Below are 15,615 nucleotides of genomic sequence, written 5' to 3' on the forward strand. Positions count from 1 at the left end.
CAAATTTGGCTGGGCGGCGGTGGCTCATGCCTGTAATTCTAGCACTTTGGGAGGCACAGGCGGCTCAATCACTTGAACTCAGGAGTTCAAGACCAGCCTGGGCAACAGGGAGAAATCCTGTCTCTACCAAGAGTGCTGGGATTACAGGCTTGAGCCACTGCACCGAGGCTAAAATCTTTTTTTAAAATGACCAGATCTTCCCTGTAATCCTAGCACTTTGGGAGGCCAAGGAGAATCACTTGAGGTCTGGAGTTCGAGGCCAGCCTGGCTAAAATGGTGAAACCCCATCTCTACTAAATATACAAAAATTAGCTGGGCATTGTGGCAGGTGCCTGTAATCCCAGCTACTTGGGAGGCTGAGGCAGGAGAATTGCTTGAACCCAGGAGGCAGAGGTTGCAGTGAGCCAAGATCGTGCCACTGCACTCCACCTTGGGCAACAGGAGTGAAACTCCATCTCAAAACAAACAAACAAAAAAAGAATAAAAAATTTAAGTGACTATCCTGCAGGTATAGACTTGTATTCATTCATTTAATAAGTATTTCAGTGTCAATTATGGTTTATCCAATGTAGTTTTTTTTTTTTTTTGAAACAGGGTCCTTGTTGCCCAGGCTGGAGTATGGTGGCATGATCATGGCTCACCACAGCCTCAGCTGCCCAGGCTCCAGCGTCAAGCGATCTTGCCAGCTCAGCTTCCTGAGTAGCTGGGACTACAGGCACTTGCTACCACGCATGGATAATTTTTGCATTTTTTGTAAAGATGGGGTTTCACCATGCTGCCCAGGCTGGGCTTGAACTCCTGGACTCAAGCATTCTGCTCCTTGGCCTCCCAAAGTGCTGGGATTACAGGTGTAAGCCACCATGCCCAGCCCAATGCCGGATTATCTATCCCTGAAGAAAAAGCCCTAATGGTTCAGTTAGTGTCTCCAAGGCAATTTACTCTTCTCTATTTAAAAAAATCACGTATTAACTAGGGAAAACTGCTCTAAGTTTTCCCTAATTAGAACACCTTAGTTAGGAGGTTCTCCAAGTGGGTTTGCTTAGACCAGCAATAGCAGCAGCAGCACGTGGGAACTTGTTAGGAATGCAAATTCTTAGGCCCTAACCCAGACCTGGTGATTCAGATACATAACTCGTTTGAGAACCTGCATTAGATTAGGCGTAATGATCACATTCAGACCACCATTAATAAGGAGCTGACTCAGTACTTAAGTAGTACCCCATCCCTCTATACACACAAGAAAAACCAAGTGTATAAGTTATGTCAAAAGTACTCTGGGACTCTAAACTTAATCTTCATTCATGTGTAAGCCTGAGGCTCGTTTTTTAACTAGTGAACACCAAACGGTCAATATTATCCACAAGATGAATGATAAATAGGCAGTAACCCTATGTTCCAGTTTGCCTCCTGGTTATATCTGGTGTTATGACATAGTTATTCCTGGCACCTTTCTTTTCTCTCAAAAGGTTCCCAGTTTAGACAGTAAGTTATTGGCTACATGTTGGGAGGCAGAGGTGGAAGGATCACTAGATCTAGGTCAAGGCTGCCATGAGCCATGATTGTGCCACCGCACGCTAGCTCGGGCAACAGAGCGAGACCCTGACAGCTCACTGCAGCCTCCACCTCCTGAGATCCAGTGATCCTCCTGCCTCAGCATCCAGAGTAGCGCCTCAGCCACTGTGCCTGGCCCACCCATCCTATGAATAAAAGATAAAATAGGGGCTGGGTGCAATGGCTCACAACTATAATCTGTGCACTTTGGGAGGCTGAGGCAGGCAGACTGCTTGAGCTCAGGAGTTCCAGTAGCCTGGGCAATATGGGGAAACCCCGTCTCTACCAAAAATAGAAAAATTAGGCATGGGCCAGGTGCGGTGGCTCGTGCCTATAATTCTAGCAGTTGGGGAGTCCGAGGTGGGTGAATCACCTGAGCTCAGAGAGTTTGAGACCAGCCTGGGCAACATGGTGAAACCCTGTCTCTACTAAAATACAAAAACAATTAGCTAGGCATGGTGGCATGCGCCTGTAATTCCAGCTACTCAGGAGGCTGAGGTGGGAGGATCACTTGAGCCCGGGAGGTGGCAGTCGCAGTGAACTGAGATTGTGCCACTGCACTCCAGCCTGGGTAACATAGCCAGATACTGTCTCCCAAAAATAATAATAATAATAATAATTAAATAAAACAAGAGTAAATCACTCACAAATTTGGAGCTTTTTTCTTTTATAAAAAACAAAAATATTAAACAGGGCAGTAAAATATATTAATATTGAATCCTGAAAAATTCTCACCATTTCACTAAGCCTCATTTAACAAAAATAATTTGTGTTCTTACATAATATTTTTAACTCCAAAATAATCTGAACATAAAATTAGTGGGAAGAGGTCAGGCACAGTGGCTCACACCTGTAATTCCTGCACTTTGGGAGGCAGAGGTGAGTGGATCACCTGAGTTCAGGAGCTCGCGAACAGCCTGGCCAACATGATGAAACCCCATCTCTACTAAAAATACCAAATTAGCTGGGCGTGGTGGTAAGCGCCTGTAATCCCAGCTACTCAGGAGGCTGAGGCAGGAGATCACTTGAACCTGGGAGGCGGAGATTGCAGTGAGCTGAGATTGCACTACTGGACTCCAGCTTGGGTGACAATAGCAAAACTCTGCCTCCAAAAAAAAAAAAAAATTAGTGGGAAGAATTAAAGTGGGCAAAATTTCCTTCCATAACCCATAGCACAGCAGCTGCATTGCAGTCAAACAAGGAAATGTGCTGCACCCTACAAGTCCTTTAGAAAAGCCTTTTATGGTGCCTCTAATTACTGTGTACATTTTTTTTTTTTTCTTGAGACAGAGTGTCTTTCTGTCGCCCAGGCTGGAGTGCAGTGGCACAATCTTGGCTCACTGGAACCTCCACCTCCCAGGTTCAAGCGATTCTCCTGCCTCAGCCTCCTGAGTAGCTGGGACTACAGGCACGCACCACCATGCCCAGCTAATTTTTGTATTATTAGTAGAGACGGGGTTTCATCATATTGGCTAAGCTGGTCTCGAACTCCTGACCTCATGATCCGCCTGCCTTGGCCTCCCAAAGTGTTCGGATTACAGGCATGAGCCACTGCGCCTAGCCTACTGTGTACATTTCAATCCTTTGCCTAAAATCCCTACATGCTTCTGGTATGTGATGATGCCCACTTTGATTCATAATCTATAGGATGTCACATCACTAGGAGAAAACTTACATAATTTCTGACAATGAAAACAACATCAGATTAACTCAGACCTGCAAAAAAAATTCAAAGCCAAGTCAGTGTTAACTTGTGGACTGCAAATGACTGATTAAAAATAAAGGGCATGCTGTGCTAGCAAGAGGCTTCATCAGAAGAAGTAGGGAAGGAGTGTCCGTTCTACTCTACGTATGTTAACGTCAGAGTGCTCTGAAAGCCCTTCAGTACCACGTAAATCCCTAACAAAACATACAGTAACCATTGTAATATTTTTTGACAATTCTAGCCAGTATTTAGATCTATAGCTAAGGCTCTCAAGGGTCATTTATCACCCAGATCAGAGAAACTCATGTGGCCTAGACCCAGCCAACCACTGAATGAATATACAATTATTTTCCTCTGGAATTGCCAACAATACCTATTTAGGTACCTTAAAAAAAAAAAAAAAAAAAAAAGTAAGTTTTGTTGCTCTGTCGCCCAGGCTGGAGTGCAATGGCTCTATCTTGGATCACTGCAACCTCTGCTTCCCGGGATCAAGCTATTCTCCTGCCTCAGACTCCCAGGTAGCTGAGACTACAGGAATGCACCACCACACCCGGCTAATTTTTTTTTGTATTTTTAGTAGAGATGGGGTTTCACCATACTGGCCAGACTGGTCTTGAACTCCTGACCTCAAATGATCCGCCTGCCTTGGCCTCCCAAAGTGCTGGGATTACAAGCGTGAGCCACTGTGCCCGGCCAAAATCAATTTTTCTGTGTGCAACTTGCTTTTTTCCTTAGTCATCTCAATTTGTACTTCCAAAGACATTATTTTATAAGAAATTTACCCCTAAGTAACAATGTGATTGAAAGGTTCAGTCTTTTTCTCTGTCATCCCAATTTTATTCTGATTTAAATTTATCTGGAGGAAAAAAAGTCTCACAAATGTACTTTATATAATGTTTCTTATTAACAATATACTCTTTTCAAGGAACTCTATCATTACTGTCTTTTACTATCATCACTGTCTTTTAGTTAAAAGTTTATTTTCAAGATTGTCCCTTGAAAAAAAAAAAAAACACTTTGTGGGCCAGGCACGGTAGCTCACTCCTGTAATCCCAACATTTTGGGAGGCCATGGTGGGTAGACCACTTGAGGCTAGGAGTTCTAGATCAGCCTGGCCAAGATGGCAAAACCCCATCTCTACCAAAAATACAAAAAACTTAGCCGGGTGTGGTGGTGCATGCCTGTAATCCCAGCTACTCAGGACGCTGAGGCACCAGAATTGTTTGAACTTGAGAGGTAAAGATTGCAGTGAGCCTAGATAGCACCACTGCACTCCAGGCTGGGGAACAGACACTCTATTTCAAAAAAAAAAGAAAGAAGGAAAAAAACCATTTTCAACAACTGCTTCATCTCACCTTAAAGATGAAGGAAATATTTATATCATAATTATATAATAATTATAAATCAATCTCTAATCTGGTTTTGGAGAAGGTCAACAAGCCATATGATCACAAACAGTAACTTAAGACAAAAATTGGTCTAAAAGAATCTGAGGTATTGTAATCCATTTTTTAGTAATAGCCATTTGAATTCCATTTAGCCTAAGTCACATATAAATGGCACTTTACATTTTCATATTCATCTATTTGGAACACCTAGTCATTATTCTAACAAAATAAAATAAAACAAAATGAAATAAAATAAACTCTAGGCCGGATGCAGTGGCTCACGCCTGTAATCCCAGCACTTTGGGAGACCAAGGTGGGTGGATCACCTGAAGTCAGGAGTTCGAGACCAGCCTGGCCAATGTGGTGAAACCTCATCCATACTAAAAATACAAAATTAGCTGGACATGGTGGCAGACGTCTGTAATCCCAGCTACTTGGGAGGCTAAGGCAGGGGAATCGCTTGAACCCGGGAGGCAGAGGTTGCAGTGAGCCGAGATCAAGCCACTGCACTCCAGCCTGGGTGACAGAGCGAGACTCCGTTTCAAAACAAAACAAAATAAAACAAAACTCTAATACACCATATATTTATATGACAGTGAAACATTCCAGTAATGGATTCCATTAAGTTTTCACTAGTAAAACTTGGAAGACAAAATGTCATTTAACTTTACATTCCTTTAGAACAGGGTTTCTGAAATTGGACACTATTGACATTTTTGGCTGGATAATTCCTTGTTGTGGAGGGCTATCCTCTGCAACAAAGGATGTTTAGTGATATCTTTGGCCTCTACCAACTAGATGCCAGCAGCACCCACCCAATTGTGACACCAAAAAAACCTCATTAGACACTGCCAAATGTCCTTTAAGGGATAAATTCACTCTCTGTTGAATTTATCCTACCGTTTTTATTCTACAGTTAAGTCACCTCATGTATCCACTAAATTTCTGAAGGAAGTACACAGGTTAATTTAAAAAAATATCTTTAATTAAAGAAGACTTAACTTAAGGCATCATACTGACATCTACTGGCTTGGTACTAAACTGTACATTTGACATACACTGCATTTTTTTTTTTAAAACCCTCAAAATTAAAAGCAATATAGATGCTATTCTGGGAAAGTAGAAAAATTCATTGAAAGCAGTAACATTGACATCAGGACAACTAATATTATGTAAAGTCTAACCCATACAAGAACAATACTAGTTCCCTATTGCTTCTTTCTTTCTGATATACTATCTTTTGGATAAACTGAATTTATTTTTATTTTTTTATTTTTTGAGACGGAGTTTCACTCTTGTCGCCCAGGCTGGAGTATAGTTGCATGATTTTGGACGACTGCAACCTCCGCCTCCTGGGTTCAAGCGATTCTCCTGCCTCAGCCTCCCAAGTAGCTGGGATTACAGGCACCCACCACCATGCCCAGCTAATTTTTATATTTTTAGTAGAGACAGGGTTTCACCATGTTGGCCAGGCTAGTCTCGAACTCCTAACCTCAGGTGATCCACCTGCCTCGGCCTCCGAAAGTGTTGGGATTACAGGCGTGAGCCACCATGCCCGGCCTGAACTGAATTTTTAATGAATGCTTTTAGAGACTGATCAAGAGGGGATTTTTTGGTGATGAGTAAAAAAAAAAAAAAAAAGTTTCAAAAACCTTGCAAAAATTAAGCATCATGCTATTTTATGATTTTGACTGAAATTTTAACAGATGAATTAAAAATTTTAAAACCTAATAATTCTATAAATAAAATTAAAAATTTCTAGGCATTTTAATAAAAGAAATTTGGTAATTAAATACTACAGTCAATTAAACTGATGAACTTTATTGGAGTTAAAACTATAACAAAGTTCATCCTAAAAACACTTTGCAATGCAAAATTATTTCACTCAAGGAGTGTTTAATAATTTGAAGGCTAGGAATTACAAGCAATTTTCAAAAGCAGAAACTCACATTCATAAAACTTTATACATCATTTGAACTAAAAGACATTTATACTACTAAAATCAAACATGCATCACCTTCAAACATTCTTATATCATGATTTTTATATATTACATTATTTAACACCATTCCTCATCACTACATGGATTTTATCATACACTTGCACCATTCTCCTTGGATTTTTGATCTTTGTCTTCATTCTTTATATCCTATAAGACAATAGAGAAGGAAAAAATACATTTTATTAGATTATCTTAAATGTTACTTTGATTTTGGAGTACAATGGTATTCAGTTTGGTATATTTTTTCTAGTGATAAAGAAAAATAAATTAATTTTAATATCTTAAAATTAATGGTGACGAAGCATTTACCTCAATTCTGCCCAAGAATAAATGGGGTCTAAAAATGCAGTGAATGGGGCAGGTGTGGTGGCTCATGCCTGTAATCTCAGCACTCTGAGAGACCAAGATAGGTGGGCTGCTTAGCCCAGGAGTTGGAGACCAGCCTGGGAAAGATGGTGAAACCCCGTTTCTATATTTTTTTTTTGAGACAGAGTCTTACAGTTTTTTTATATTTTTAGTAGAGACGGGGTTTTACCGTGGTCTCGATCTCCTGACTTCGTGATCCGCCCACCTCGGCCTCCCAAAGTGCTGGAATTACAGGCATGAGCCACTTCGCCCGGTCTGAAACTCCGTCTCTAAAAAATATATAAAAATTAGCTGGGTGTGCTGGAGCACACCTGTAGTCCCAGCTAATCAGGAGGCTGAGGTGGGAGGATCACGTGAGCCTAGGAGGCAGAGGCTGCAGTGAGCCAAGATAGCGCCACTAACAATCCAGCCTGGGCAAAAGTGCAAGACCCTGTCTCAAACAAAACAAAACAAAACAAAAAAACAAAAAACAAAAAACAAAAAAAAAACACAGAGAAGTGAAGTGAATGGTTTAATTCAAATTTATACTCTGGATTAAAAAGAAATAAAAATGAAATTTACTTCAAGAAGTCTGTACACTTAAATCATGTTGACATTCCAACTAAGTTTTAGAAAAACAACATCTTTTGGGAGTCACTTTTTTTTTTTTTAAGATGGGGTCCAGTTCTGTTGCCCAGTCTAGAGTGCAATGGTGCAATCTAGACTCACTGCAACCTCTGCTTCCCAGGTTCAAGTGATTCCCCTGTCTCAGCCTTCCGGGTAGCTAGGATTACAGGTGCCCGCCACCATGTCTGGTTAATTTTTTTTGTATTTTTAGTAGACATGGGGTTTCACCATGTTGGTGAGGCTGGACTTGAACTCCTGACCTCAGGTGATCCACCCGCGTTGGCCTCCCAAAGTGTTGGGATTACAGGTGTGAGCCACTGTGCCCAGCCTGTGAATCACTTTTTACTAATTTCAGGAAGGTCAGAATGCTATCATTATTTGCTTTTAGAATAATCAGTAAGAGCTTAATAACATTAAAATACATTAAAAACACCAGAGTTAGATTTTAAAAACTATGAAAATGTTAAAAGTACAAAATTTCTCACCTTCTTGAGAACAGTGTGGATTTCATCCATTACCGTAGATAAGTTTCTGATTGTCTTATTCAGTTGGTTTTCAAATTGTAAATTCATGTTTTCTGAAATCTTTAAGTTTTCTTGTAACTGACTAAGGTCCTTTTTAACTTCTCTGAGTTCACCAGAGAGGCTTTTGTTGGAATTCTCCAAATTTAATATGGTTTTTTCATCTTCATCTGTTTAAAAAAATCCAAAAATTAACATTTTACTCCCTAAAATTTCAAATTTAACTTTGAGGTTAAAATATTTAAGCTGTGAAAATAAAAAGCTGATAGAATTCCATAAAATGGCAATCTCTGTCAATTTCCTTAGTCATAAAGCATACTGCAATATTCATTTATTTATGTATTTACTTTTGAGACTGAGTCTCACTCTGTTGTGCCAGCTTGAGCAAAGTGGCACGATCTTGGCTGGGATTACAGGCGTGTACCACCACACCCAGCTAATTTTTGTATTTTTAGAGATGGGGTTTCACCATGTTTGGTCAGGCTGGTCTGGAACTCCTGACCTCAGCAATCCACCTGCCTCGGCCTCCCAAAGTGCTGGGATTACAGGCGGGAGCCAACATGCCTGGCCTGTTTCATTTAAATTTTTAACTTGTATTATTTCAAAACCTATGTTCTATTTTTAGGTGACTGTATAGATTAGAGAACACAGACTGGTAAAAACTAAGCGGAGGCCAGGCACAGTGGCTCATGCCTGTAAACCCAGCACTTTGGGAGGCTGAGGTGGGCGGATCACGAGGTCAGGAGATCGAGACCATCCTAGCTAATGTGGTGAAACCCTGTCTCTACTAAAAATACAAAAAATTAGCCGGGTGTGGTGACACGCACCTGTAGTCCCAGCTATTTGGGAGGCTGAGGCAGGAGAATAGCTTGAACTTGGGAGGTGGAGGCTGCAGTAAGCCGAGATAGCCCCACTGCACTCCAGCCTGGGTGACAGGGCGAAACTCCGTCTCAAAAAAAAAAAAATGTGGAACTAGAAGATGATTAAAAGGATGCAACAGGCAACAATGAACCTGAGAATGCACAGGAAGACCTAAGATTCAGATAAAGCTAAGCAATTTTATAACCTGAACCAGAAATAATGAAAAGTAAAGGTCCTTGCAGAGCGTGGTGGCTCATGCCTGTAATCCCAACACTATGGGAGGCCGAGGTGGGTGATCCCTTGAGGTCAGGAGTTTGAGACCATCCTGGCCAACATGGTGAAACCCTGTTTCTACTAAAAATACAAAAAATAGCTGGGCATGGTGGTGCATGCCTGTAATCCCAGCTACTTGGGAGACTGAGGTGGGAGAATCACTCGGACCTGGGAGGCAGTGGTTGCAGTAAGCTGAGATTGTGCCACTGCACTCCACCTGGGTAATGGAGTGATACCCTGTCTTAAAAACAAATAAATATAAAAAAATTTTTAAAAGTTCCTTATGTACTTCGATGAAAATATGTGGTATGCATATGCAAATGTGTACACAGGTACGTATATGTGTATGTACACACATACACATATACGTGTCCCAGCAGGGTGCTAAAACTATTAACATATTCAATGCTGACCCTTACCTGTTTTTTCTTCTAGTAACTGCAGCTTCTGTTCTACCTCAGCTCTTACTTTTTCGCTCTTTTCCAATTTTTGCAAGAGGCTTCCTACATCTACCATTGCACCATTGTACACAATGAGGCCAACATTTTCTTCCACATCCTTTGATTCCTGCTTTACTGTTGGTGTTGGAAGTAATAATCTGTTTCCTATAATATAAAATATACCATATGTTAGTAAGTTTTCTTCTTTAATTACTAGTATATTTATTAAAAAGCAAAATCTTAATATTGCTCAGACCTAGCATATCTTCCTGCAATGACTCAGACTCTTCATGGTTCTCTTCATCTTTTGAGGTGTCTGTTAATTTCCGGTAAAAGCAAGATTCACGGAGCACTACTTTATTAAGAAGCTTCTTTACCTGTTATGCATGCAAGTAAACAAAATGCAGAGATGAAAATACATTTCTTGATTCTCTTAGAAAAACTATGTTATAATTTTCACTTTCTTTTGAGAAAGAGTCTTGCTCTTGTCGCCCAAACTGGAGTGCAATCGTGTGATCTCGGCTCACTACAACCTCCACTTCCCAGGTTCAAGCGATTCTCCTACCTCAGCCTCCAGAGTAGCTGGTATTACAGGCACCCGCCATCATGCCCGGCTAAATTTTGTATTTTTGGAGAGATGGGGTTTCACCATGTTAGCCAGGCTGGTCTTGAACTCCTGACCTCAGGTGATCCACCTGCCTCGGCCTCCCAAAGTGCTAAGATTACAGGTGTGAGCCACTATGCCCAGCTGTAATTTTCACTTATGATGGAAATCCATGGAACTGAGTAAGATCCAAGTTACTTTTGAAAAAAAAAAAAACTTCATTGTTAAAAAGTATAACATTGATAAAAATTTATGCACAGGAATGATTTATTACAGCATAGTTGGTAAATCCAATAAATGAAAACCACCAGCAATGGAGACTAGGTAGGTTAATTATGGTACATCTGTATAATGGGTACTGTGAAGCTATAAAAAGAATGAGGCAGGTCTCTATTTTCATGGTAGAATGTATCTATAGAATACTGTGGAATGAAAAAAAAAAGCCAGTCAAAACATACAGAATAATTCCATGTTTTGTTTATAAAAATGGAACTGAGCTGTGCTTACAAAAAGATCTAGAATTTTATATATTGTAGTCCTAAGGAGTAGAAACAGAGGGAGAGGGAGAAGGGAAGTGTTTTACAACTGGCTTGTGTTATATTGCTTTATTTTTATTTTTTGAGACAGAGTCTCACTCTGTCACCCAGGCTGGAGTGCAGTGGCGTGATCTTGGCTCATTGCAACCTCCGCCTCCTGGGTTCAAGAGATTCTCCCGTCTCAGCTTCCCGAGTAGCTGGGATTACAGGTGCGTGCCACCACACCCAGCTAATTTTAGTATTTTTAGTAGAGACGGAGCTACGCCATGTTGGCCAAGCTGGTCTTAAACTCCTGGCCTCAACTGATCTGCCTGCCTCAGCCTCCCAACCTGCTGGGATTGTAGGTGTGAGCCACCACGCCTGGCCCTTATATTGCTTTAATATATCAAAAAGTCAACAGAGGTTCTATTAACTTTTCACTGGAAAAGGTAACTTTTAAAAAATGTTTTCCTTTTAAATATTCACAAGATAGATTACCTGAGCCCGAGAAAGATGTAGTCCAAGAGTATAAAGTATTTCTTCCAAATCCTTTTCAAGAAGGTAACCACAATGACTTTGATCAAAATAAACAAAAGCCATTAACAGATCTCTGTTAATTGTGATCATTTGAGTCTTTTCTTTTTCCTAAGAAAATGGAGAAGTAGAAAACATAGTATTCAAATTTCAAATTTTTTACCCCCAAAAAGTGAGAAACAGAGACTGTGCATAAAATAGCAATAATCTAATAAGATATTTGCCTCATCCTAGCTAAAATGAGTTAATCTGGTATACGAATATGAGAGAAATAAATCAGACATACTAGTTATCTGACATAGCCACAAAAAAACAACTGACAGAATTTTACTTAGTGGTAATATAGATGTATAAGGACTAATAAACTTAACAACTGTGTTATGTTTAGATGATGTAAGATATCACCATATTATAAAGAATCCAGTATTCAATAAACACCTTATCTTTAGAGGGCCTCTCCTTGCAGTATCTGTTGATATCTCTTTTGTCATCTCGTTTGGTCATTTCTTCCTCATCCCTATCTGTAAAATAAATATAACAGTGACAAAAAAGTCATTAATACACATACTTTCAAGTGGGCACAGTGGCACATGACTGTTATCCCAGCTACTCAGGAGGGCCAGGCGTTCGAGGGTGTAGTGAGCTATGACTGTACCACTGCACTCCAGTCTGGGTGACAGATCAAGACCCTGTCTTTTAAACAACAACAAAAATATAGAGAAAACCTTATGCTAAAACATACATGAACCTTGATAACAGGCTAAGTAAAAGAAGCCAGTCACAAAAAAATCACTTATTGTGTGATTCCATTTATAAGAAATGTCCAGAATATCTACAGAAACAAAAAGCAGACTAATGGTTGCCTAGGACTGAAGAGGTTCAGGGAAGATGGGGAGTGACTGCTAATGAAATCTCTTTTGGGTTCTTGGTATGAGGGTGATAAAAATGTTCTAAAGTTAATTGTGGTGATGGTTGTACAACTCTGAATAAATTAAAAACCACCGACTTGTATACAGGCACAACTTGGGAGTTACTGAAGGCTCTGGTTCCAGACCACCCCAATAAAGCAAGTACTGCAATAAAGCTAGTCAAACAAATTTTTTGGTTTTCCAGTAGATAAGTTATTTTTACAGCCAGGTACAGTGGCTCATGCCTGTAATCCCAGCACTTTGGGAGGCCGAGGCAGGTGGATCGCTTGAGCTCAGGAGTTTTAAACTAGCCAGTGCAACATGGCAAAACTCCATCTCTACAAAAAAATACAAAAATTAGCCAGGCATGGTAGCACACGACTGTAGTCCCAGTTGAGCAGAGGGCTGAGATGGGAGAATCATTTGAGCCTGGGATCGTGAAGCTTCAGTGATCCATGTTCATGCTACTGCACTCTGGCCTGGGTGACAAAGCGAGACCCTGTCTCAAAAAAAAAAAATTTATAAGGCCGGGCACGGTGGCTCACGCCTGTAATCCCAGCACTTTGGGAGGCCGAGGCGGGCGGATCACGAGGTCAGGAAATCGAGACCATCCTGGCTAACACAGTGAAATCCCGTCTCTACTAAAAATACAAAAAATTAGCCGGGCATGGTGGCTGGCGTCTGTAGTCCCAGCTACTCGGGAGGCTGAGACAGGAGAATGGCGTGAACCTGGCAAGCGGAGCTTGCAGTGAGCCGAGATCGTGACACTGCACTCCAGCCTGGGTGACAGAGCAAGACTCCATCTCAAAAAAAAAAAAGTAAAAAAAAAAAAAAAAGTTATGTTCACACTATAGTCCATTAAGTGTGCAATAGCATTATGCCTAAAAAAAGTATATAGAGATACTTTATTTCTAAAAACACTAACAATCACCTGAGCCTTTGGCAAGCAGTAATCCTTTTGCTGGTAAAGGGTCTTGCCTCAGCCTGGGCAACATAATGAGACCTGGTCTCTACAAAAATAATTTAAAAAATGAGTCAGACTAAGTAGCGCATGCCTGTGGTTCCAGCTACTTGGGAGGCAGACGTGGGAGGATCACTTGGGTCTCAGAGGTTGAGGCCGCAATGAGACGTGACTGCACCTCTGCACTCAGCCTGGGTGAAAAGTGAGACCCTATGTGATGCTGTTTGATAGCATTTGACCCACAGAATAACCTCTTTTAAAATTAGAGTCAATCACCAGGCACGGTGGGTCACGCCTGTAATCCTAGCACTTTGGCAGCCCGAGGCAGGTGGATCACTTAAGGTCAGGAGTTTGAGACCAGCCTGGCCAACATGGTGAAACCCCATCTCTTAAAAACACAAAAATTAGAGGGGTGTGGTGGCGTGTGCCTGTAGTCCCAAATACTCAGGAGGCTGAGGCTGGAGAATTGTGTGAACCCGGGAGGCAGAGGTTGCAGTGAGCCGAGATCACGCCACTGCACTTCATCCTGGACGACAGAGCAAGACTCCATCTCATAAATAAATAAATATATAAATACAGTCAATCCCCTCCAATCCTGCCACTGCTTAATTAAGTTTACGTAATATTCTAAATCCTTTGTTATTTCAACAATGTTAACAGCATCTTCACAGAAGTAGATTGCATCCCAAAAAAACACTGTCTTTGCTCATCCATAAGAAGCAAACAATCGGCCAGGTGCAGTGGCTCACGCCTGTAATCCCAGCACTTTGGGAGGCCGAGGTGGGCGGATCACAATGTCAGGAGATTGAGACCATCCCGGCTAACATGGTGAAAGCCCGTCTCTACTAAAAATACAGAAAAAAAAATTTTACTGGGCGTGGTGGCGGGCGCCTGCAGTTCCAGCTACTCAGGAGGCTGAGGCAGGAGAATGGTGTGAACCCAGGAGGTGGAGCTTGCAGTGAGCTGAGATCGCGCCACTGCACTCTAGCCTGGGCGACAGAGCGAGACTCCATCTTAAAAAAAAAAAAAAGCAGCAAACAATCATCGGTTTAGTTTATCCTGATATTGCAGCAGTTCCATCCCATCTTCAGGCTGCATTTCTAATTTTAGTTCTCTTGCTCTATCATACCTGCAGTTATTCCCTCTACTGAATTATTAAACCCTTCAAAGTCATCCATGAGAATTTTTAGTAGAGTTGGGGTTTCACCATGTTGGCCAGGCTGGTCTCGAACTCCTGACCTCATGCTTTCCTCAGCACTCAAGAGTATGGGATATCCCCGGGGCGGGACCAGATCCTGGAACTTCAGAAAGTCATGGATGAGGCCGGGCATGGTGGCTCACACCTGTAATCCCAGCACCTTGGGAGGCCAAGGCAGGCAGATCATGAGGTCAGGAGATCGAGACCATCCTGACTAACATGGTGAAATCTTGTCTCTACTAAAAACACAAAAAATTAGCCAGGCGTGGTGGCGGCTACTCAGGAGGCTGAGACAGGAGAATGGCATGAACCTGGGAGGCGGAGCTTGCAGTGAGCCAAGATTGCACCACTGCACTCCAGCCTGGGCAACAGAGCAAGACTCCGTCTCAAAAAATAAAAAATAAAAATAAATAAATAAAAAATATTTAGCTGGGCATGGTGGCTCATGCCTGTAATCCCAGCTACTTGGGAGGATGAGGTGGGAGATAATTTAAGGCCAGGAGGTTCAAGGCTGGATTGAGCCATGATCACACCACTGCATTCCAGCCTGCATGACAGAGTGAAACCCTGTCTCAAAAAAAGAGTAAAGTGAAATTACTCTTTGATCCAAGGGCGGCAGAATAGATGTTGCAGCCATGAAACATTAATCTGCTTGTACATCTCCATCAGAGCTCTGGGTGACTAGGTGTGGTGTCAGTGAGAAGTAATATTTTGAAAAGAATCTTTTTTTCTGAGCAGATCTCAACAGTGGGCTTAAAATACTTAGTAAAAATGTCGGTTACATGATAAAGGAGTAAAAAAAATTCAGTAAAGCATTGCTGTAAACAACTGTCATTCTCACTTTGTTGTTCAATTTCTAGGGCACAGGTACGGTAGGTTTAGCATAATTTTTAAGGGGCTTAAGATTTTTGGAATGGTAAATGAGTACTGGCTTCAGCTTAAAGTCACAGCCTGCATTAGCCCTAACAAGAGAGTCAACTTGTCCTTTGCAGCCAGGCACTGACTGTTCTTCTCTAGCTGTGAAAGTCTTAAGATGGCATCTTCAGCCAATGGAAGAAGGCTGTTTTGTCTCCACTGAAAATTTATTTAGCATAGCCATTTTCATCAATTATATTAGCTTCTACATAAGCATGTGCTGTTTCAATATGCCTTTTTTTTAACCCACCCCCAAGAGGCAGGGTC

The 15,615-nt window shown here is 41.4% G+C and overlaps 1 protein-coding gene across 13 annotated transcripts in view; it reads right to left on the reverse strand.

Moving 5' to 3' along the window:
- Positions 1-5,607: 5,607 nt before the first annotated feature.
- Positions 5,608-15,615, reverse strand: part of CCAR1 (cell division cycle and apoptosis regulator 1) — a 73,922-nt gene continuing 63,914 nt past the window's right edge. For all 13 annotated transcript variants that reach the window (XM_063670540.1, XM_063670544.1, XM_063670541.1 and 10 more), the window contains 6 exons: positions 11,805-11,887; positions 11,331-11,477; positions 9,970-10,090; positions 9,693-9,878; positions 8,104-8,309; positions 5,608-6,793 (listed from right to left, as the gene is read on the reverse strand). In XM_063670540.1, coding sequence (XP_063526610.1) covers positions 6,737-6,793; positions 8,104-8,309; positions 9,693-9,878; positions 9,970-10,090; positions 11,331-11,477; positions 11,805-11,887 — 800 coding nt within the window. In that variant the 3' untranslated portion in view covers positions 5,608-6,736. The remainder of the gene's footprint in view (positions 6,794-8,103; positions 8,310-9,692; positions 9,879-9,969; positions 10,091-11,330; positions 11,478-11,804; positions 11,888-15,615) is intronic.

This window comes from Pongo pygmaeus, chromosome 8 (assembly GCF_028885625.2).
Source record: "Pongo pygmaeus isolate AG05252 chromosome 8, NHGRI_mPonPyg2-v2.0_pri, whole genome shotgun sequence".
Classification (NCBI taxonomy): Eukaryota; Metazoa; Chordata; class Mammalia; order Primates; family Hominidae; genus Pongo; species Pongo pygmaeus.